Source organism: Apis cerana, linkage group LG14 (assembly GCF_029169275.1).
Source record: "Apis cerana isolate GH-2021 linkage group LG14, AcerK_1.0, whole genome shotgun sequence".
Taxonomy (NCBI): domain Eukaryota; kingdom Metazoa; phylum Arthropoda; class Insecta; order Hymenoptera; family Apidae; genus Apis; species Apis cerana.
This window is the reverse complement of record NC_083865.1, coordinates 1,394,174-1,419,327: the sequence shown is the minus strand read 5'-3', so window position 1 is coordinate 1,419,327 and position 25,154 is coordinate 1,394,174. Positions and strand designations below refer to the sequence as shown.

Sequence of the window (25,154 nt, the reverse complement as noted above, 5' to 3'; positions counted from 1 at the left end):
TTATATAATATTTTGTGATGGCCTCGTCCATTCGCCAATTTTGGCTGTTTTTCTGTTATAGCATCTTTCAATTTATCAAGCTGATCAATATTTTTCAAAATTGATAGTTTCATTTTGAGAAAAAAGCTCATAATAGATTAAACCATTCCAATCTCATTAAATAAATAAAAAAATCTTTTTCGAGTGAAATCCAGATTTCGCAACAGTTATTGTTATTGAAAGTCTATTGTTCTTAAATCAAACGCATTTTCGATACACATTTTGATACAAAATCCAAATTTCATCTCCAGTGACAAATTTCCTTAAAAAAGAATCTCTTTCATGTCGTTGGAAAAGAAAATTGCACGTAGAAATGCGGTTTATAAAGTCGATATCCGTCAATAGTGAATCAAACTTCACATCTATTGACATATCCCATCTTAGTCAAATGATTATGTAATGTTTTCCTGGAAATGTTATGTTATGGCATCCACTATTTCTTGCATACTATATCGTGGATTTTCAACGAGCATAGCCTTGATAAAGTCCGTATTTATCGTTGCTACTAAATCATTGCGATCTTCATCTTTCAAGTCAAAATTGCCAGTTCTAAATCTCTTAAACCAATTACGGATGATCGTAATAGTTGTAATACCATTTCCGTAAAAATGTTTCTTTTGGTTATTCATATTCAATGGTAAAAAGTTTTAAAAGAGATTGTGTTATCAACAAAACGTACTTCAAAAGTTTTGGGATAACTGAAACGAATAACGACTAATAGATAAGTCTGTATGTTCATATAAAAATAATCAGTTAATGTCATTCCTAGCATGCGAAAAAAAACTTATGGGATACCTTAATACATCAATTGTTTAAAAAAATAAATAATTACCAGAAAATACTATTTCAAGTCATTAGTATAGTTATGACAACTTTCAATCAAGAAGAATATCGATATATAAGAATATCGATCAACTGATTCGAAATGATCGTTGTCCTATAATAATTGTTCATATAATGTGTATGTAAGCACATTCGGTATAGATTCATTTTTTGAAGAAATATTTTCCTTTAGATAAAACGATCAAGTTTTTAAAGTGATTTGTATAATTTCATTAATGTATACTTTAAATTATTAAAAAAATTATTCAATTTAAAATTGATTTATGATCTTTCATTTTCATATAAAAATAACTCATACAAATTGTACAATTTCACATTGAAGAGCGATTCTACGATAAATCGTAGAAAATTAATTTCTTCACAATTGCGATAAAATTTTATTATTGTCGGGAGATGATAATGGATCATTTTTTAAAGTAATAAATTAAAAATATATAGAATTTCGAAATTCAGTTTGTTGAGCTTCTTCGATTCTTCAATATCTTAACAATTATCTTAACAATTTAATATTTTTGTATTCTTGTATTACATTTTATTTTTCTTTCAATTTAATTATTTCAATTATTTTTTGTTTATTATTTCAATATTATTTAAAATTGAAAAAATATAATTTAGAAAATTAATTACAACAAAATAATTAAACGATATTGAATCCTAAATATTCGATACAAATAATGATTTAATCATGAAATTATAGTATGACGAAAAAAAATTAGCAAATATATTCATTGCAGTTGAAAAATATTATTCTACATATATTCGATATCAAAATCAATGCTAGGTATGATGGTATAAAAGCGTAACATAATTTCCTTATATTTTTAATAAATGTTGTTGCTGGTATATATGCCGATGTGCCATAGAACAGTACATTCACGAAATTATAATTTCATAATAGGAATCTGAATGAAATCTAGATAAATAATTTAATTTTCGGTTGAATTAGATTTATATTTTTGTTGAATTTGGGTTAAATTTAGCTTAAATTAGTTTTATGAAAAAAAGGAAAGCTTATGCATTTATTTTTCAATTTTATAAATAATTCAATTATAGATAAGATTATATTAATTATATTCAAAAAATATAATTCAATTGACAAAAAATTGAAGGAGAGAAAAAAATTCTATCATAATTTGCCGACTACTTTTATGACATTTTATAACGTCAATTTTATAATACCATAAAATTAATTTATTGATTTATCAATGATACAAACGATTCAAAATCAAAATAATATATGGATCAATCAAATTACGATAAAAATAATATAATGTCATTAATGAGTAAAATACATTAAAAACGCTATGCATAGTTTTTGAACTTTTTAAATTTTTTAACATTTGCATTTTTTGATTCATACATTGGAAAATATTAAATAGAAAAAAAAAAGATCAATAATTCTATCTCTTAAAGTAATGTTTAAATGCTTAGTATATGAATTTAGGAAATGTATATGATATAAACGAAAATTGTTTGGAAATCCCTGCCAACAAAAACATTCATAGAAGAAAAAGAAAAAAATATATTTGGATACAAAATCTGCAAAAATAGAATCATTGTTAAATTTTATGAAATGTAACAGGAACAAATAATATAAAGCTTTTAATTATATAGGATGATAAAAACAAAAGAAGTGCGATACTTATATTAAAGTAAATGTATTATAAAGAACTTACAACATTTGTCAAGAAAAATAAAAAAATTTATTACAATATAAAAGCAACTCTAGTTCTATAAAATCAATTTTTGTTTTATATTAATTATATAATCGATTTCAATAATGTTTCATATTACAATCGATTCTCTTCATAATATATTGAATTGAATTTACATATTTATTTATTATTTCTACAATAGAATAATGAATGAAAATTGTTAATAATATAAAAGCAATATTTTTTGAATTGAATGAATATTGAACATATTTATTAGATTTGCGACGAAGTAATTTTTGCAGACATTTTTGCATACATGATATCAACTAATATTTTTTTGTATAAAATGGAAATATATTTTGGAAAATATATAATTATGATTTGGAACTAAATAATAAAGATTGATTTTACCAGGAAAGAATTATTTTTGGGATCTATGTTTAATGATTAAACATTTTTTATTCTTTTTTTGTAAAGATTTAAATAAATATTATATATAAATATTTTTTTGTAAATATTTAAATCAATTCACAATCAATTTTTTTTCATCATTTCTTATAGATATAAAAATCCAAATATTTTAAAACATTGAAAATTTTTGAAATTATTAAAATCATAAAGGAATGTCTGAATAAATAAAAAATGAATTTTATAAATATAAATATTTTTATATATATTATTATTATAAATATTTTTTTTTTAAAAATCAATACAAAATCTTAATTCATAATAATTTACATAATACTTTTTAAGTTTATCAATAAGTGATTTTTTTATACAATTATATTATAAAAATGCTTTTATTAAAATGATTAAGATTTTCAATGAAATTTTTTATAAACAAAATTTTGACATTTACTGGTTAAAATCATGTCTTAATTATTTTTGAGATTGTTTTGATTATTATGCAGAAAGATCAATATATGGTTCATTAATTCTGTTATCATATTCAAATAATTTTTTATATTTTTCAGCATTAATTAATTGTAAAAAATAGCAATATATAAAATGTGGGAATCTTAGAAAAAATTGTAAAATGATTTAATTATAACAAAAAATACGCAATAAGAAAAAATATATTTAATAAAAAGAAAAATAATAAAAATAAACTGCCTTATACATATATATGTGGATAATGATAATATTTATATTGTATTATCTTAAGCTTGTTACGGCAATTTAAAAAGCGAAGATAATAAAATAAAAAGAAACAGCGATGTTCAATGACATCCAATCTACAAAAAAATTACATTTTTATATATATAAATTTAACAGATCCATGAATTTTTCCTGTAATTTTTCTGTTGAAAATATATCTTTAAAAATAACGATTAATTTCTTTTCATGATTATTTAATGATTTTTCACGTCTCATTATATTTAAAAGATATTAAATAAATATAATTTATTTTGAAATATTTAAATATAAAAGAAATTATAAAGTTTCTTCTATGAACTTAAAATTATTTTGCTTTCAATACGATTTTTCAATAAATTTCTTAATAAATTATATTTGAACATTGATACTGTTAAGTAACTGCTGATAGTTATATTTATTCAAAATAATAATAAATACCATTAGATACTTTAAACAATGCATAAACCATGAAAAAAAAGCAAGTTCGATAGTATCATTATTTCGGCTATGTAAATTTTAAATTAAATAATTTGTAAATAATTACAATATTTTAAGATAAAAAAATCCAAGATAAAAATTATTTCCTATATATTTGACGACTTCGAATATAACTTACATGAATAAATTAAAAATAAATATTCTTGTTATTATTTTTTCATCTTCTTCATATTTTTGTTATTTTTGTTTTTAATAAAACTTGAATATTATATTTAATAACACTATATTTAGAACATTTTTTCTTATTTATATTATATTATATTATATTTATATATTATATATTATCTTATTTATATAGAACTGACAACATGGCTATAAAAATCTATATTTTCTATAATAAAACATGTTTCTTATATAACGAAAATTCAAAAAAGTTTCGCATTAACGACTGAATTAACGTTTTATAAATTTATGTATTGATATTAATTTTAAATATTATATAGCAGGTTAACTTCATATGTAAATGTGTATTGATATATGTAAAAACTTATTGTTTTTTACGTTTCAATTTTATAGTAGATACATAAAATTGTATCATATTATAGATATATAATAAGATGTTATACACGTTATAAAGAATGTTTTCAATTCTATGGAATCAACGAGTTCATTCTGAAATAATGTGTTAGTTTTTCTAATTATCATCTAATTCACGTTGAAATTGATATACAAACTGATATACAAATTGATATAATTGATTACTACTTATTATCAGCATTCATCAGCATTCTCTATATTAGAATAAAATCTTTTAAAAAAATAACATTAAATGTGATTTTTTTATTTTTGTATTATGTTTTGTATTTTGTATTATTTTGTATTACTAACTATTATTATTTATTACTAACTATTTTATTATTTATTAATAGTAAGTACGATCTGATTGATCGTACTTACTATTAATAAATAATAAAATAATAACTACTAACTACTAACTTTAATTCAAATATAAGTATTTAAAAATAAAGTTAATAATAGAATTTTTGTAATATTTTAAAAAATAAATATAGAAAGATATTAGATATATTATTATATAAAATAAGAATATATTAATAAAATTCTATATAGAATAGATTAAAACGAGCGTTAAATATAAAAATCATAAAATCAACGGCGTTTTATCGTATTATATATAAATCAACGCTGCTGAATCAATTCTAACTTATAAATAATGAACTGATAAATAAAAAAACATTTTATTGCAAGAAAGCATGAATTTTCTTAATCTTTTCTTTTTTTTTTTTAGCAAAAACTTTAAGCAATTAGCAATATTTTGAAGATATTGCATATAAAAATATTCTCATTTTCAATTTGTCATATGATTGATTATATATATGATTTATCAATTTTATATTCAATTTTATATTTTATGTATTATATTATATTATATTCTATGTAAGAATTTGCAAACATATTTTACTTTGAAAAAGCATTTTAGAATTCTAAAAATATTTCATTTGCTTATGCAAAAAAATCGTCTTAAATTCATCAATTTTTCATATTTAAATTATTATTAGATTTATAAGTGATAAATTATAAACTTATTTTGTTGCAATATTGGCGTCCAACTAATAATGAACAAAACATGAATTAAAAATGGTAAGTAAAAAATTCACTCATAATCTGCGATGTTCTATAATTAATTCAAATACTAGATAATAAATTAAGACAATTTTTAATTTGAAATAAATACATTGTTGTTATAAAAGTATATAATTTATTTATAATTATTTATTTAAATTCAACATAAACTATTACTATTAATTTTGATAATTATTGTTTAATATGTTATAATTTACATATAATATTTATTGCATATAATTCATAATATATTTTTTTCTGTTATATTTATAAACTCGATTGCATTTATAACATGTTTTTATATATATAAATAATTATTTTTCGATTTTCGAATATCACAAAGGCATATTTACGTAAAATTCTCTAAGAATTTTTGAATGATCATGAAACAAACACATTATATATTACAATATAATAAAATTCATAAATAGTGACAATGACCAATATCTTGTACATTTTCGGCATGAATATTTGCGAATTATTTTGTCTAATATATAATATTTTTATTACATTATATTTATTTCATTACATAACATGAAATAATTTTTGGTTTATAATAATTTTTTTAAAATATATATATATATTTTTAAATATAATAACTTTTAAAAATATTGTGATCATTACACAACTTGAAAAAAGAAGACACATTTTCTAGATTTAGCAATACATGATACAAATATGATTCTGTATAAATAGAAATTTAAAAATTGCTGAATATGTGCAAGTAATTTTGATTGTCATATTGTATCAATAAGATAAAATTTTTTCATAATAATTCTGCTATAATTTTTATGAAGAGATTGTCATTTGTAATTGATCATTCCAATTGTTTCCAAAAATCAAACAATTATTTGACAAATTATTCTTGATTCTTTTTACGGAGTTCTAATTTTTCTTAAATGCACATCCAAATTACCCAAATAAAATATTTTCGTGTTATATAATGTCGCATATTTATCAATTTTATTCTATATTTTTAGATTTATTAAATATATATATTTTGAATAAACATCTTTCATAAAATATTATTAATTGTGTATCCATATTTGTTGTGTCATTATCACAAAAATATCTGTTATGATTGCAAATGATTTTATTCTCTTTTCATTTATATTATATTATATTTATATTATTTATATTATATTCTTATCATTGAAATTCATATCACATAAAGCATAAAATTTCTTTGAAATTATAACTTGCAACCGTGTAAATTTGATATGAAAATCTCATATTTTTTCTTTTTAAAAATGTATATTTTCTCAAGATTTTATGAATCTGCTATAGTCAATAAAAGTCTAAAAATAAATTAATTTGATTTATAAAATTTATAAAATAAGAAATTTCTATTTCTTATTTGATTCATATTAATAATTTATAAATTTTTGTTTTTTGATTTGTATTGTTATTTTATAAAAAAATTTTATCGAAATAATATTTTCGATAATCAAATTATCGTTATACAGTGCAATCTGTACTTCATGTGTAAATGTGTAGGATTATATTACTTACAAATGAAATGTTGATTTATTTTTATTCAATATAAACTTTCTTCTTTGATTCATAAAATAAAAATTATTATTTTATTAAAAATGAATTAATATAAAATATTACGAAATATGTTATCTAATTGATAAAAAATAAAAATTTATATAATATCTTTTAATTCCATATTATATTATAATAATTATCAAAAACTAAAAATTAGTCACTTGTATAAGAAATATACTATGTTAGAGAATTAAGTCCATTTATTTATATAGATTCCAATAGTAAACAAATATTTTTAATATTTTTAATATTAATATAATATTTTAGTATTTTATATTTTAAATGTACATATATATGTATTTCGATATAAAAATGCTTTTAAAATTATCGTTTTTACAAATAACATTAATTTATTTATTATTAAAAATGATATCACATTTTCTCAATAATTTTGTATAATTATGCATTTATATTAAGCACTAAATAAGTATTTTTATAAAATAATTTAAATTTTTTTCCTTTATTTTCTTCAATATTTATATTTTTAAATTTTTGCAAATAAAATGAAATACAAAAAAATTTTTTGAAATACAAAAATACAACAAATTATTACAATATGTATATATATTACAAATTAATTACAAATAAGTATTTTAATAAATTATAAATTAATTAATAAGTAGATTAATTATATATAAATGAATAATCTATGAATCATTGATACCAATGAAGATAGATATATAAAATTGGAAATAAGAATATTTTATAAGAAATAATATAAAACATGCAAATATGAAAAAATATGAATTAATACAATTAATAAAACAACATAAGCCAAATAAAAAAGAAATACAAAATAAATCAAATTTTAAAATCACGAACCTTAACTTATTAAGATTGTTTTATATATGTTCAATATAATAGAACTTTTCTAAATCATAATGAAAATGAAAAAATTTCACAATCCGTGTGAAAAACATATTGTAAATATATTGAAGATATTGAAATGATGAACTAAATTTTATATGCATTTATATTATTAATATAATATAAAACAAAAAATATTTTTTTCTTTATAATAATATAGAAGAAAGTCATAGCAATTATAATATACTAGTATATTTTTATTTATAAAATCAGTTTATATGCGACAAAATGATAGCATATATATAAAGAAATCAAAGATCAAAGATTTTTTTCATTTAAAAATACAATTTTTTATATATTCTTGTGATTGATATTTTTTAATTGATATTTTTGTGAATCTGAATTTGACCATAAAAATTGCTTATTATATTAAGTTTAGAAGATAAAAAAATAAATATAAAAATTTAGAGCAAAAAATATCGATTTCTGCTATATTTACCCATATATTTACGAGAATATATTTCTAAAAAATAATATATTTGCTAACTACATCATATAATTATCTTTCTCTTCTAAAGTCGAATTTGATAGTATTTTTTATAGCATTCTTTTTTACTTTTTTTTCAAATTCGAAGTTTAAAATTTTTTTTATTATTAAATTCATTAATTCATTAACTCATTAATTCATAAAAGGAAAGTTTTTCAAAGATTTAAGTTTATTTTTTTCAAGTAAAGGAATTAATAGAATATAAAGATATAGTTTTTCGAAAATCAAGGCAAAATATATTTTAATAAAATTTTATTTATTATTATATTTTATAAAATTTTAATAAAATTATATAATATTAGAAGAATCAATTTGTAATGTATTCTCATAATTATATTTTAATCTTCAAATAGTATAATCAGATAAATATTAATATTTTATTTAAATATCATACTACATCCTAACGTTTTCTAATTCTAAAAAAATTTAATAAATTTTATCTATCAATTTTTTTGTTTCAAATTTTATAATATATATTTTATACATATATAAATCTAATTACGAAATCTATGTACTTGGAAAATTTTCTGATTGTTAATGCCTACTTTTTATGAATATAATCTTAATATAATAATATAATATAGAATTTTAATTATATTATTACAATGAATTTGTAAATCATTTTTTCCCAAAATCCGCAGTTATTAAAAAATCAATTTTAAAAAAAATTTTAATTTTTCAACTTTCAAAATATTTTGTGCTACTACATTAATAGTTATTCAATTGCTCTTGACACAAAATGATTCTGTAAACTTTCTCAAATGATATAAAAAATTATAAATATATAAATATTTTAAATAATAATTTGAATAAAAAGAATATTTATTTGTTAATATCTTTTAATTTATTTAAAAAATTAAAGATTTAAGAGAAAATCTAATAACATATAATAGAGCAGATTTTTTTACTAAAGCTATAAAATTATTTTTATTTTTAATTTAGATAATCAAAATAAAAGTGATGCAATAAAAAAGCATAAAATATTTCCTGTTCCTAAAAGCTGAAAAATAACAATTGCATAAAGATATGATTACGATTACAAATTATAGGTTATTCATGATTTGCGATTTGAAATTACAAATAGAAGATTTATAAAAATCGCGAGCTTCTTAATATCTTAGTATCGTTAATCGCGTTACTCTTATTCAGAGAATTCTATTCCTATATGAATATATGTATATGCGAATTTTCTAGAGAATTTTAAAAGTTTCAATTTCTCTTTTATTTTTTAAAACATAATTTTATAATATATGAAATATATTATAAAATTGTAAAACTATAAAACTTTCAGATTTTATATAATATATGTATATTTTAAATTATGATTATGTATATTTGTGTATTATAAAAAATATTTTTAGAAGAAATTATATTCATAAAAAATAAAAAAATTTTAAATTTTGAGGGTATATTTCATCCTTTCTAAAAGATTTTCCTAAAAAAAATAAATTGTTCCACATACATGTATAATTTATACATGTACATATGTATAATTTATTTTATAGATAAACTTTTATAATAATAAACTTTAAGATTAAAACTTTTGATGTATTTCTCTATAAAATTTTTGAATGCTTTCATGAGCTATTATATATTTAAATATTCTAAATATTAAATTATATGTTATAGTATAATAAAATATAAATAAAATATAAATAAAATTATATAATTTATTAAACATATAATTAAACATACCAGTATGTTTTAAGTCATCATGAATTTCATCATCAAAACATTCTCCATAAATAGATACACCACCTTTCCCAGTTCCAGTAGGATCACCGCCTAAAATAAAGTAAATAAATATATCTACTTTTAGATTTTTAATTTTTACATTGATGTAATAAGAGATATAATAAAAGATTACTTATTATGTAAGATTATTTGTTATTACATTATATTGTATTATATTTAAATTATTTTAAAATACATTATTATTACGTTTCATATTTAGCTTTTATATTAATCAGTTGTCTGAAATAATGGATATATGTATATATGCATGATTTGATTTATAAACATAAATTTATTATGTCAAATATGTTAAATATATATTGAATCGACAGATACAATATAAATAATTTATAATAATTTATAATAAAAACAAAACTATACTATCTTTACACTTGTATCAGAGAAAATGTATTAATATTGTAAAAAGTCATATTTCTTTCAAATTTTCTAGCATTATAATAAAGAAGATCAATTTTTCAATTTTTAATTTTTAATAAATTATATGTTCGACTAAGTCTGATTAAATAATTAAAAATAATCTAATAATAATTAATTATAATTTTAATGTTTTTCTAACATTTTGCATATTAATCTCAAGAATATGATTAATTGTAAATATAATAAATTAAAAAAATATTATTAGCAATTTATTTTAATGATAATAAAATAATACAATGTCAAGAAAATTGTATTGATAAAATATTAATTATCTAATTTTTATATTTTATTAATAAACTAAAAATTTTTTAATTAAACATAAATTATAATATAACTAATAAGCTTAAACAGAACATAAAAATTTTTTTGTTGACAACAAACAATAATTTATAAAAATAATAAAAACTTAAAATAAAATATATAATAAAAATAAAATAAAATTATTATAATAAAATAATAAATAAATATATATATGTAAATATAATGTTTAATAATAATAAAATAATTAAACATAAAATTTGAATTATAAAAAAACATACAATCGAATGTTAATTAATCGACTTCAAATACTCATTTCGATTTGAATATCCTTAAATTACTTATAAAAAAAATAATGTTGCAATTTAATAAATAAACTTTAAAATATTCATTTAATACTTACACAAACTATGTAAAATATAAAAATATAAAATGCCAAAAAAAGAATATTTATTTAAATAATCAATTTTTCAATAAACGTTAATAATTCACTAATAATTTATAAGCACAGCAAAAATAAATAAGTGGTATAATAAAAGTTATTTTTTTCTTCTATATACGTTTCTGTGATAATACAGATATATAGAATATTATTAATGATTAACTTATTCTTATAAATTCTCTGTCTTCATTATATTATATTTTTAAAATTAAAGTAATTTAAGAAAAATGATACCTTGTATCATAAAATCTCGAATAACTCTATGAAACTTCGTTCCATTGTAATATCCACGTCGTGTAAGTTCAGCAAAATTTCTACATGTAATTGGCACATGCTTCCAGTAGAGTTCAATTACTATTTCACCCATGCTATAATAATAATAGAGAAATATATTAATATAAAAAAATTAATAAGAAAATAGAAAACTATTATATTATAATAGTTGAATTTGTAATGAATGATTATGGTATGACAATATGAATTATAATTTGAAAAATTTACTTGAATTAGTATTTAATTTGAAAATGTTAAAAAATTTAACAAGTAACATAACAAGTTACATAAATCATCAAAAATATATGGATAATATATACAAATTAGGTCAATGATATGCTAATAGTATTAGTTTATGTAATAAATTAATTATAAACATGATGAATATATATGTATTTACTGAACTCGGAAATGATTGATTCATCTGTATCTTATATACATATATATAATTAAAAAAAAAAAAGGAAATGTTCAAAAATTATCTTGCTTCGTATATTTTATGTATTTTAATGTAAAAATTTTATAAAAATATTATTATAATAATAATTTATTATTTTATTTTATTTATGTTATTATATTATTTTATTATATTTTTATTTGAATAAATTTTTTAAAGAACTTTTTAAATAATTAATTTTCTTAATTAAAAACAAACAATTTCTATGCTTAAATTATTTTTCAATTAAACCAGAAATTTCTAATTCTATAAGTACAATTGCTTATTAAAGCATTTGAATGTTATTAAAATTTTAAACAATTGTTAATAATTTTAAAAATATATAAAATTTAATTCAAAGATAGTAACATAATTATTACAAAAAAGATTAAAATTATTCATATAAAATCTAAAAAAATCTAAAGAAAAATAATGGATAAATTTATAACAATTGTAAAACATTAACTGTTGAGTTTTAGATGAATTCGAAATAATACAAAAGTATTTAATTGTATATATTATTATTAATTATTTTTATGAACTTACATCAATATTTATTTTTTTCTTTTTAATAATGTCTTTAAGATAATATTTTAAAATATAAACTATTTTATTAATTTATTTTTGTATAAAATTTATATAAAATTTACATAAAATTTTATGTTTTTATTTTATGTTTAAATTTTAAGTTTAATATTAATAATATTTTATTATTTATATTATAATTATTTAATTTTTTATTAATTATTTATATTTTTTAGTTATTTAATTTATTTCAAACAATAAATAATAAAATTAATAAGATTAATATATATATTTTTCGATGAAATATGTTATATAAATATATAAAATAAAAAATTTATTTTTTTCGAAATATTGAAATCTTTCCATTAAAATTTAAAAAAAATTAAAAAAATTTTTTTTTCTATTTAAAAAAAATAAATTGTCCGTAATTGTATGAATTTAATTCAATAATAAGATTTGAACACATTGAATGTATTTTTTTAAATCTTATAAACTTTGATTAAAACATTTTTTTCTTCATAAAGTCTATTTAAAGACTATTTTCTGAAATATTCGCTGTCTATCTTAAAGTCTATGAATTTGATACATATATATTTATTGAAAATTGTATTTATAAATATTATTTTAAAATTATAAATTATTTCATAATCATATTATATTATATGTTGAATTTTTTTCTATATTAAATTATGTTCATCAAAATTAAAAATATTACATTTATTTTTATTAGAGAATATTAAATTCTTAAAATATATTACTTTTTAAAATATTTTTTATAAAATTTAATATATCTCACCGATTAATTTTATTAATGTATAATTTCTTTTTTGCAACTTTAAAAAGTTAAACGTAAAAATTATATTCTCGCTAGAATTCAAAAGTTTTAGATTTTTTCCAGATGTATGTAAAATCATGTCTACATGTTTTAAAGTTATCAAATTATTTATATTTTTTCATATTAAATTATTAACTTATTTTTACCAAATCAACAATTTTTTATAAGATTTTTCTTTTTCATTAAATTCTAATATCAATTCCATTTCACTTTTGTGATATTATTCTCATTTGTTGATATTATTCATTTTAATAATGATAACTTGAAATTCACTGAACAATGTTCTACCATCAACTGAGTTCCACCATCATAATATTTGCTAAAGAAACTTAGTATAAACATCGTTCACCTCTAGGTTCGAATACTTTTGAAATCCAACGCATACAGTTATAATAACTGGATAATAATTTGGATACTATACTTAATTTTAAAAATCCATATCTTTGTTAATTATAGAAAAAATAAAATTAAATTGTTTCGTTATTGAGTATTTATTAGTTTATTATTAGTTTATCTACATGTACAATTTATTTAATTTAACTTTATATAATTAAATATTAAAAACTAAATCACAGCTATTTTATATTAAAATATTTTTAATTTAAAAATTTGTAGTAAAATAATAAAATAAAACTAAAAATAGTAATTTATTACAAAAATGAAGTTAGATTGATCTTGATATTTTTTAAAATATATGATATAAAATATATAATATATAATCTATGATTTAAAATATAAAACTATTATATTATTATTTTAAAATAGGATAAATATAGAGTATAAGAGTATATAGAGTATATTATTTTTATTATTATTTTAAAACAAATATAAAACATCAATTTAAATAAGTTGTATATATATATAAAATATAATTTTAACCAAAGTTTCTATATTCTATAATATATTTCTATATTCTATATTCTATAATATTCTATCAAAACATTTGAATTCATTTTTTTTGTAATTAATAAAGATAGATTGTTAAATATATATTAATGTCCGATTATTTTTGTGATTCGTATTCAGCATATTATGTATATTTCGTTTATTTCAGTCAAAAAATATATGCACATATATATATATATTAAAATATATTTACAAATATTGTTAGACATAATAAAGATAGAAAATATTGGTTCGTTTTGACAGATTTCATCTAAATATTCATAATTTATATTATATTCTATATTATATTCTATATTACTTATCATTTACTTACTTATCGGAAATGTATCCGATAGTTATAATGAACAAATTCCAAAAAAAATGCATTTTTAAAAACGAATATATCTGAACTATATAAAATCGCAAATTAATTAATAATACTAAATTGTATAATAATTATATTGATATAAGATACATTGATATAATATATCAGAAAAATATGCAAATATAAATATGCATCACAATTTCAATTAACAAACTGAAATATTTAAAATTAATTTCTTTACAAATATTAAAGAAATTATTTATTGTAATATCAATTACATTAAAATTAAATTATGAAAATTCATGATAAATAAATTATTAATTAAAATAAAATAAATATCTATTAAATTCAATAAGTTATATACGATATATCTGAATATTGAACAATATTCATGATATTTTTTGTTATATAAAAATATTTTTTCTACATAAATTTCATATATTATATATTTGTATATTTTATTATTATTAACAATTTTTTTATGATAAATATTCGAATATTTTTATAAGTCAGTATATATCATTTTGAAATTACCGAAAATATCAAATTATCTTGAAAATATAAGTTTAATACATAATATTTAATATATAAATTTTTTTATAAATATTTAATATATAAATATTCAATATAAATATTGAATATTTTTAGCTAAAAATCAACTATATTTCTGTGTAAAAAAATAATTCCTTACCATGTATATATTATACTTATAACATAATCTAATTTTGCAATTTTCAATAAATATTTCTTTTCATAAATTTTTACGTGTTGAATATATAATTTAAAAACGATACTTTTTGAAAGAATTAATTTAAAAAAAAATTTCAATTTTAATAATGCTAGTCTTGAGGCAAAATAATTTTATAAATTCTTCTAAATAAAATTATATAAACAGCTCTTTATAATCAAGGTTAAATAGATATCTAAAATTTAATATTTTTTTTTTATTGATTTTCAATTTATTTTAAAAACTAATAATCTAAGAGAAAATTTAATCATATATCATGTGATAGAACAAAAGTTTTTATTGAAAAAAACATTAAGGAACGTTATAAAATTAATTTTTAATAATATTATAAAATTATTTTTAATTTCAATATAGAAGAAAAATAATTTGTTAACATGCTATTCAATAATAGCAATTACCTTATCTTAGTATATCGAAATCATGATTTGTATCAAGAGAAATTGAATAACTATTATTAAAAAAATACAAAATTGAAAATTTGTATTTTTTTTCTTTTTTAATTGGATTTTTTTCAGATTCGTATTTAATTATTCATGTTAAAATGGTTAGAATTTAAAATGATTATAAAATCACAAGAAAATTAAAATTTATAGATAATATTATTAAATTCAAATACCTATTTGCTACTTAATTGTTTATTTATTTCTATTATTAATTTATTATAATAAAAATTTAGAATAGAATAATAGAAAAATTATAATACATATTTAATATCAAAATATATAACTTACAAAAAATACATCGTCTATTTTTAATTATTAGTCATAATTTATAAAAAAATTTAATATTTTGACATTTTAACAAAAATTTAGGAGCAAAAAATTTTATCATTAAAAGTTTACAAATATTAGAAAAAGGAAAAGTTCTTGCCAATATTTTTTTAATTCTTTATTTGAAAAATAGCAAAAACTTTTCTAAATATTTAATATAAGATTAATTTTATCAACATTTCAAATATTTTGTCTTATAAATAATAATAATATTTTGTAAAAATTATAAAAATTTATAAAAAAAAAATACCAATATATACTTACGTTGTTTTTTTATTTGACTACTTTATTTGAAAAATAGCAAAAACTTTTCTAAATATTTAATATAAGATTAATTTTATCAACATTTCAAATATTTTGTCTTATAAATAATAATAATATTTTGTAAAAATTATAAAAATTTATAAAAAAAAAATACCAATATATACTTACGTTGTTTCAAATGCTACAAATGGCGGTTGCCAATGTTTATCAGGAATACCAGATATATTTGTAAGAGCCATATTTATATAATGTTTTTAATGACGACTATTTCACCGTTATCCTATAAAGATAAATAATATGAAAAATACTTGTAAATTATTTTATCCAAATGCTTATAGAAACAATTTAGTTATTATATAATATAATATAATATATATTTTTTGTTATATAATAATAATATAATAATAATTTGATACAAATCTTCAATTGAAAATGTAGAAAATACTTTGATAAAATAATTAAATTGTCATTTTTTTATACTTATTATTTTCAATATTCTCAAATTATTTTAAATATTTCTATTGAATTATATTATATTAAATCATATATATAAGATTTATATTCGACTATTTTTTAATTTATTTTATGTATTGTTGATTAAATCTTATTTTTATAATTATTAAAATTTTCATTATACAATATTTTTACAATTCATTCCTTTAAATATTTTCTTTTTCTTTTGTTTTCTCCAAATATTTGATATTATTTTATATAAAATTATATAAGATTTTCTATTCATATTAATAAATTTAATAATTAATATATATAAATCTGAATCTCTACGCATTTATTGTAAATACTTTAAATATGCAATCTCTGTCAGATATATATATATCTATCAATTTTTTATTTGTTTCGAGAATAACTAAATAAAGATAATTTAGATAATTTAGAAAATATTTAGACAATGTATTGAAAATCATATTGATGATAAAATATATTATAAAATATATTATATAAGTAAAATTATATAAGTATATTATATAAGTAAAATATTATATAGAATATAATTAAAACATTCAAAATTTCGCAAAATATTTAAAAAAATCACTAAAAATCATTAAAAAATCGAAGAAATAATGATGTATTTTTTTTTAATATTCTATAACTTTCATTTGAAACATATTTTTTACCTTTCATATTTTTTAAGATTAAAAAACAAATATTGAATGTTGATTAATTTCTTTAATTAATTTAATATAATAAATATATTTTTTAATACTTTTTTTAAATTTTCTTTCCATATCTTTTATTTTATTATAAAATATATAATATAAAAGTAAAATAGAAGTATATAATATAATGTATAAAATAAGATTTTCAATGAATAATACCATCGACGATTTAATTAAACGATGACAATTGTACAAAAAAATATAATTATGTTAATAATTAATAGACAGCATTATAACATCTATATATACTGTGTTATATTGAATGTTTTTCATTAATATTTTGGAAATCAATAAATTTCCCAAATTAAAATTTTATATTTCGTATATTATAAAATAATTTAATTTAATTTTATATCATATTATATATTATATAATAATTTATATCATTTATTATAAAATTATTGCTACAAGCAAAAATTTAAAAAAATTAAAGAAAAAGATAATGAAATATTTCATATTTTTTATAATAATATTTTTTATAATAAATACGCAATATATTATATAAATATATTTTTTTTTAATATATATATTCAATAGAAATATATAATTTATGCTGTGAAATAAAAAATTTATACAATAAAACGATAAAATTATAATTTATAATTATTATAGATAAAATGTAACCAAATTTTTTCATTTAATTTTTTATTAATTTAGATTAGAAATTGTAAAATATATATGCATAACAAATTCTAAAATATGTAATTCTGATTTTTTTATGTTTCTATCTTATTTTATAAATTCAATATATTGTATTATATAAATCACATTACATATATATAGTTAAATATTTATAATTAGTAATTATTTATATTTATAATTGGTAGTTAAAATAATAACAAAAAAAAATAATATATATAATTCGTCTAAAAAGCAAGGCAATATAAAATACATTACAAATACATTATAATTTAGTTTATATACTTTCTTTCTTTCTACTTTAGACTATGTTTAGACTATGCTCACAAAAAGATTTTATCATAAATTTCTCTTATCACATATTCAATTTCTATTAAATTTATATTATTTTGATTTAAAATTAAAGCTTAAAATATACAAAAAAAATTGATATAGTTAATAACTGAAGAAATGATTAACTATAAACACTTTCTTTTCGCGAACGAATTATATTGGATATGATGAATATAAAAAATGTAAATATTTTTCACTCAATATAGAATCTTACAAGGAAACTAAAAACATTACATATACAATTATTCACAAAAATATTTGGATATTTAATATATATTTAACTTTAACGATTTATATTTTTGTTAATTATAGAAGAAATGAATTCAAATTTATTTTCATAGAATATTTATTGTATTTTATAAATATTATAATTATATTATAATAACTTGTTTAACTATATAATAAATAATATATAATAAATAATATTATATATATCATATATAATATATAATATCATAAAATGAAATCACAATTATTTTTTGCATAATAAAAATATTCGAATGTTTTAAAAATTTATAATAAAATAATTAAAATAGTAGCTTTTTATAAAAATTAGATATTATTTTTGATATTTTTTTGATTTTCAAATGCATTTCAATTCTAAGATATAAATATTTTTTTAGTAACAATATATCTATAAATATATTTATATAATATATTATAATTAATGTATAATAATATAAATATATATATATATAAATAATAATTAATGTAATTAATTAATATTCTTATATTTTAAGTTATTATAAGAAAAATTAAAAAAAATATAAAAATTAATATTTAATTTATTTAAAGAAATTGCTATTTTAACTTTACTATAAGTTTTTACATTCAATATAACACATAAAATAATTGTAGTATTAATTTTTAATATTATTTTATTACATCAATAAGTTGTTCGTATTTATAAAGTACAATAAATATCTATTTAAAGGAATAATTGAATGAATTTTTATTGAATTTTTAATGAATTTTTTGAAATTCTTCTGTAATTAATAAAGACAAATTATTAAACTTAAACATTATTAGTGCTCAAATATTTTTATAAGTAACTCGATAAGAATTATATAATGATATAAAATATCATTAAAAAATATAAAAATAAAATATGAAATAAAATCAACAATAAAATTTAAATAGTAATAATAAGAGTAATAGTATAATTATATATATATATATATAATTATATTCAGAATATTCATATATATATATATATATATATATATATATATATATTCAGAATTTATATAATTATAGTTTCATGAAAATGAGTTGTTTTAACACATTTATTATAAAAGGTTTTATAAAATAAATAAAATTATCAAATTATTTAGATACTTTCAATTTTAATTACAATATAATATTATATTATTGTTTTACAAAAATATAACAAATATTATTTAATATTATTTTAATTTTTAATATTATTCATTGAATAATATTCAATATTTGTTACAATAATAGAGAAATTAAAAATTTTTTAATATTGATATTTAAAATACTCTTAATAAAACGTATTTTATTTTTATATTTTATAAATTTTATTCAAATTAAAATTTTTTTCAAAAAATTCTGTTTATTTATTTTCATATAAAACATTCATAAAGAAACATAATACCAGATCTTTTTAAAAAAAATTTTGTGATCTATATAAAATTAGAATCTATAAAGAAGTTTTATGTATCGCACCATAGAAAAATGAAATAAAATTAAAAAAATAACTTATGAAATATTAATTACATTAAAATTATTAAATTTTACAAAATATATTACTAATTTAAAGATTTAAATTAATGTAATTGTTTCTTATTCTTATAAATCATAATTTTATATTTTTTAGTCATTAGATAACTTAGATAATATATATGATAATAATAATAAGAATTATAAATATCTTATAAAATATTTATTTTTTAAATTACTACAATTTTTTATGATTATCTTCTAAATTCCTTATTTTTAATTTTTTTAATTTTAAATATTAATTTATAATTAATAATATAAAAATTTTATATAAAATTCTTTTTATATAATCTTATATAAAACTCATAATCTTATATAAATCTTTTATATAATATATAATTCTTTTTATATAATCAAAAATTTATTTAATTTATAATTTGTTTATTTAATATATATATTTATAAAATATATGTTATAAAATTAATTTAAATTATTTATTTCTATAAATCATAAAATTATAAAAACTAAGTTTTTTTAATAAAAAACTTTTCAGGATGCAAAAGTTGTCAAGGAAACTCGAATGAAACATTGGAATTAATTTAATTAATTTTTATAAAAAAAGTATCTGATCTATATTTAAATATATAAATTAATATTGAATTATTAAAAGTTATGTTTCATATTTGTATATAATTTGTATAGTAAAAAATTCATCTATAAAAAATTACAAATAATTTTTATATATTATTTTCAAATATTTATATATATTTTTCAATATTTTTATATTATTTCTTAATCAAAAGATTTTACTTTAAAGAAATATATAATTCATTCATTATTCAGTTATTGTATTATAAAATTATTATAAATATAAAATTATTTATTGTAAATATAATATCATATTGAAAAAATAATACTAATATTTTATTAAAATATTAAAAAAAAAGATTAAATTAAATTCAATAAATTGAATTATCATTCTATTATGTTTTCTCAATAATTTTTTTTTCTTACAACAATATAATACAATTAGAATTATTTGATTTACCTTGTTTTTTAGTTAATTCAATTATATTTTTTTAGTAATGTCTTTCTGATTTAATTTTAATATCTATCACTTATTATAAGAAATTAAATTAGATGAAAATATCAAAATCTAACCTCACATGTACTGTGTAACTTTTATCACGTGTAAATATAAAAATATCTTGGTAGAAGGATAAGGAGAATATTTAGTATTCCTCTCTATACTCACCGATACGATGTTATTATTTGTAAATGTAATTTTTAACCAATTGTAAGCCTATTTATAAAAGTATTGAATTTGTTAAAATCAATCAGTTTCAATTCAAATTTGAATTTCTTACGAACGCAAATGTATCAGTTTTACAAAACTCATAATTTAAATCGATCATTATTTTTTGTATAAATACTTTAAAATTCGGAATATTCTTCTTATAAATAAATAGGTTACTTAAGATTATTATTAATAATTTCATTAATGGTATTTAATCAACGATTTATATTTATTGATTCGATGAAATATCGTTTGATGATATTTTTTATTGATTTTTGTTTAATAGTAAGATTTATTTATTTTTGACACATGATTTTTGAAATTATGAAGAATATTTTTCATTTTGTCTATACTTCTCTCATTAATATCAAGTTATGTGTATTATTTACGGTAAGTTTTTCTCGTCAAATTTATTTCTTGTTGTAAAAAATAATGCAGAAAATATTATCAAAATGTTATGAAATCATATATTTTTTACATTTATTCTAGTGTTATATTTTAATAATTAAATTATTTTATCTTTTAAATTAATAAATAAAAAAAATAAATTTAAATTATTTCTATAAATTTAAATATATCAATATTTAATACAATTTTATATATTGTTATAATTAATGAAATTATTTCTGTTTCATTCTATTTCTGTAATATTTATTTATTATTTTTGATTAATATTATAATATATATGTACGTATAAATATATATAATATATTTAATATAATTAATATATAAAAATATAATTAATATTTTTTGGAAGATAGGAAAATTTTGAAAGTCATACTAAACATGTAATTTTGTTCATTTTTATTTATTCAATTACTATTTATTTTTATTTATTCAATTATATACTATACAAGTAATATTCTTTTACTTTTTGAACATAGAGTTATATTTTTAAATATCTTTATGTATATAGTTTTCATATTTATAACAAAATGTTTCTACAATGAATTTAATAGATTTGAACATTGTTTTTTCTTATCAAACTAAAATAATTTTAGTAATATTGAAAAGAATATTATATATTTTTCTATTAGAAAAAGATTATATTATTTTTAGCTAATTTTAAATTATTAATTTTAAATAATTTTAATAATTTTTAATATTTCAAACAATAACAATAATAAAGATAAAAAATAAAAAGATAATAAAAATAAGATAATAAAAGAGTTTATAATTAAGGTTCTATTATGGTTTTATATAAGATTCTATATTGGATAACTACAATTCAAATTTCAAATTGATTCTTACGTTTTTTCTATATATATAATTATTATATTTAATATAATTTGATTTTATTTTGAAGTTAATATAATTTATCTGTCATTTTAACTCAAATTTGTGTAATTATGGTTTCAATTTAAATACTTTCCTAATGATTAAAATATTTCTTATTTTTATGTAAACTTTTATTGATAAACTTTTTATCTATTATATTTAAATTCTTGTAATTTTCTATTTTAAAAAAATTATGTTTAAGTTATAATATTAAATCTTTTTATAAAAATATTCAGAATTAGAAATTCCATTTTCAAATATGTGATGTTTTATTTTCTATAATTTTATAATTGTTAAAGCTACATAAATAGAATGCAAATATTTGATGATGAATTTATCATATCAAATAAATCATTTTTTATTAATATACAAAGTATACAAAAAATAAATATAACAAAAATATTTTGCATATATTTTAAATAATTTTTTTAAAGTTATAATAAGAAAAAATTTAAAAAAATATATAATATAGTTTTGCATAATTTTTAACGTTTACTTTATGTTTGTCATGATACAAATATAACAGTTAAATAAGATTTTCTTCTCATTTTTTATTTTTAGTTTAATCTTATTAGTTAAGCTTATTATAGTAGATTGTTGCTTTTTTTTAGTTAGTTTGTTATTATAATTTATTTCAAACAATAAATAATAAAATTAATAAGATTAATATATATATTTTTCGATGAAATATATTATAATATAAATATATAAAACAAAAAATTTATTTTTTTCAAAATATTGAAATCTTTCCATCAAAATTTGGAAAAAATTAAAAAAATTTTTTTTTCTATTTAAAAAAATTAAATTGTCCGTAGTTATATCAATTTAATTCAATAATAAGATTTGAACACATTGAATGTATTTTTTTAAATCTTATACTTCGATTAAAACATTTCTTTCTTCATAAATCTATTTAAAGACTATTTTCTGAAATATTCGCTATCTATCTTAAAGTCTATGAATTTGATACATATATATTTATTGAAAATTGTATTTATAAATATTATTTTAAAATTATAAATTATTTCCATATTATATTATATGTTGAATTCTTCTCTATATTAAATTATGTTCATCAAAATTAAAAATATTACATTTATTTTCATTAGAGAATATTAAATTCTTAAAATATATTACTTTTTTAAATTTTATTATTTTTTTAATCAGCTTATTGTTATTTTTATCTATTATTATTTTTTTATTTTTTTTCTATTATTTCTGTCATTTTCTATTATTCATTATTTTTTTTAGTTTGGTTTTTAAAAGTTTTTATCAATTTAATATTCTTGATTGTATTGTAATTGTTTTACTTCACATTATTATGTATCTATTATAAATTATTATATATATATTTATCTATTTAGAGAAAAAAATATGAAACATTTTTTTTTCTAAATTTTATCATTTTAATATTAGTTTTATCATTTTATACTTAGAGTATAAAAATTGAATATTACTACTATGACTTTCTTTGTTCACTATTTTATTTGTTTAATATTAATAATTTTTAATATGAAACAATTATATAATAATCTGTAAAAATTATTTATATATTATTTATTAGAAAAATAATAATTTTTAAATTTTCTGAATTCACATAATTTAATTCTAATGTTATATTTTTAATATAAAAAATGAAAAATTCCAAATACATCAAATTTTAACAAAATCAAATAAATAATAATAAGAATATATTATTTTTATAGATGATCATTATAGATGATGTTTGATGTTTACGATTATTTTTGATTGTATGCAAAATAATGTATTACATTAAATTATTTATTGGTTCTTCTTAGATTGCTTAATGATCAAAATAGTCAGATCGAAGCAAACAAAATATCTAATTTTCAAAGGCAATCCAATAACTCATACTCTATATTATATAGAGTGATTTACATAATTATTTTTATTTTTCTCTTATTTTTTAAAATAAGTAAAATATTTGAAAATTGTTTGCTTTAATGAATAATAATTTGCTATTATATTATAGAAAATATATTTTCTCAAATGCATATGTTCACAAATTTTGAAATTACTTTAACGTTTTTAAATAGAATTATATACTTATAAATTTGAATGTATTATATATTATATACTTAATGTATTAATTGATGTATTAATTGATTTCTATATAAAAATAATTTAATTTATTTAT

At 15.8% G+C, this 25,154-nt stretch overlaps 2 protein-coding genes across 11 annotated transcripts in view; one reads left to right on the top strand and one right to left on the bottom strand.

The window, feature by feature from the left end:
* Positions 1–21,818, bottom strand: part of LOC108004399 (peptidyl-prolyl cis-trans isomerase-like 1) — a 98,981-nt gene extending 77,163 nt beyond the window's left edge. For 2 of the 9 annotated variants that reach the window (XR_009832709.1, XM_062085190.1), the window contains exons 1-4: positions 21,470–21,630; positions 16,760–16,871; positions 11,765–11,898; positions 10,354–10,443 (exon numbers count right to left, since the gene is read on the bottom strand). Coding sequence is in view for 8 of the 9 variants with exons in the window: in XM_062085190.1 (XP_061941174.1) it covers positions 10,354–10,443; positions 11,765–11,898; positions 16,760–16,830 (295 nt within the window). In the remaining variant the exon portion in view is untranslated. Of the gene's footprint in view, positions 1–10,353; positions 10,444–11,764; positions 11,899–13,560; positions 13,709–13,745; positions 13,884–16,759; positions 16,872–21,469 lie in introns of those variants that run through there. The other 7 variants (XM_062085191.1, XM_062085188.1, XM_062085186.1 and 4 more) reach the window with 6 other exon arrangements.
* A 157-nt stretch (positions 21,819–21,975) lies between these two features.
* Positions 21,976–25,154, top strand: part of LOC108004409 (activin receptor type-1) — a 57,108-nt gene continuing 53,929 nt past the window's right edge. The window contains exon 1 of one of the 2 annotated variants that reach the window (XM_062085177.1): positions 21,976–22,108. In XM_062085177.1, coding sequence (XP_061941161.1) covers positions 22,028–22,108 — 81 coding nt within the window. In that variant the 5' untranslated portion in view covers positions 21,976–22,027. The remainder of the gene's footprint in view (positions 22,109–25,154) is intronic. The other variant, XM_062085182.1, reaches the window with a different exon arrangement.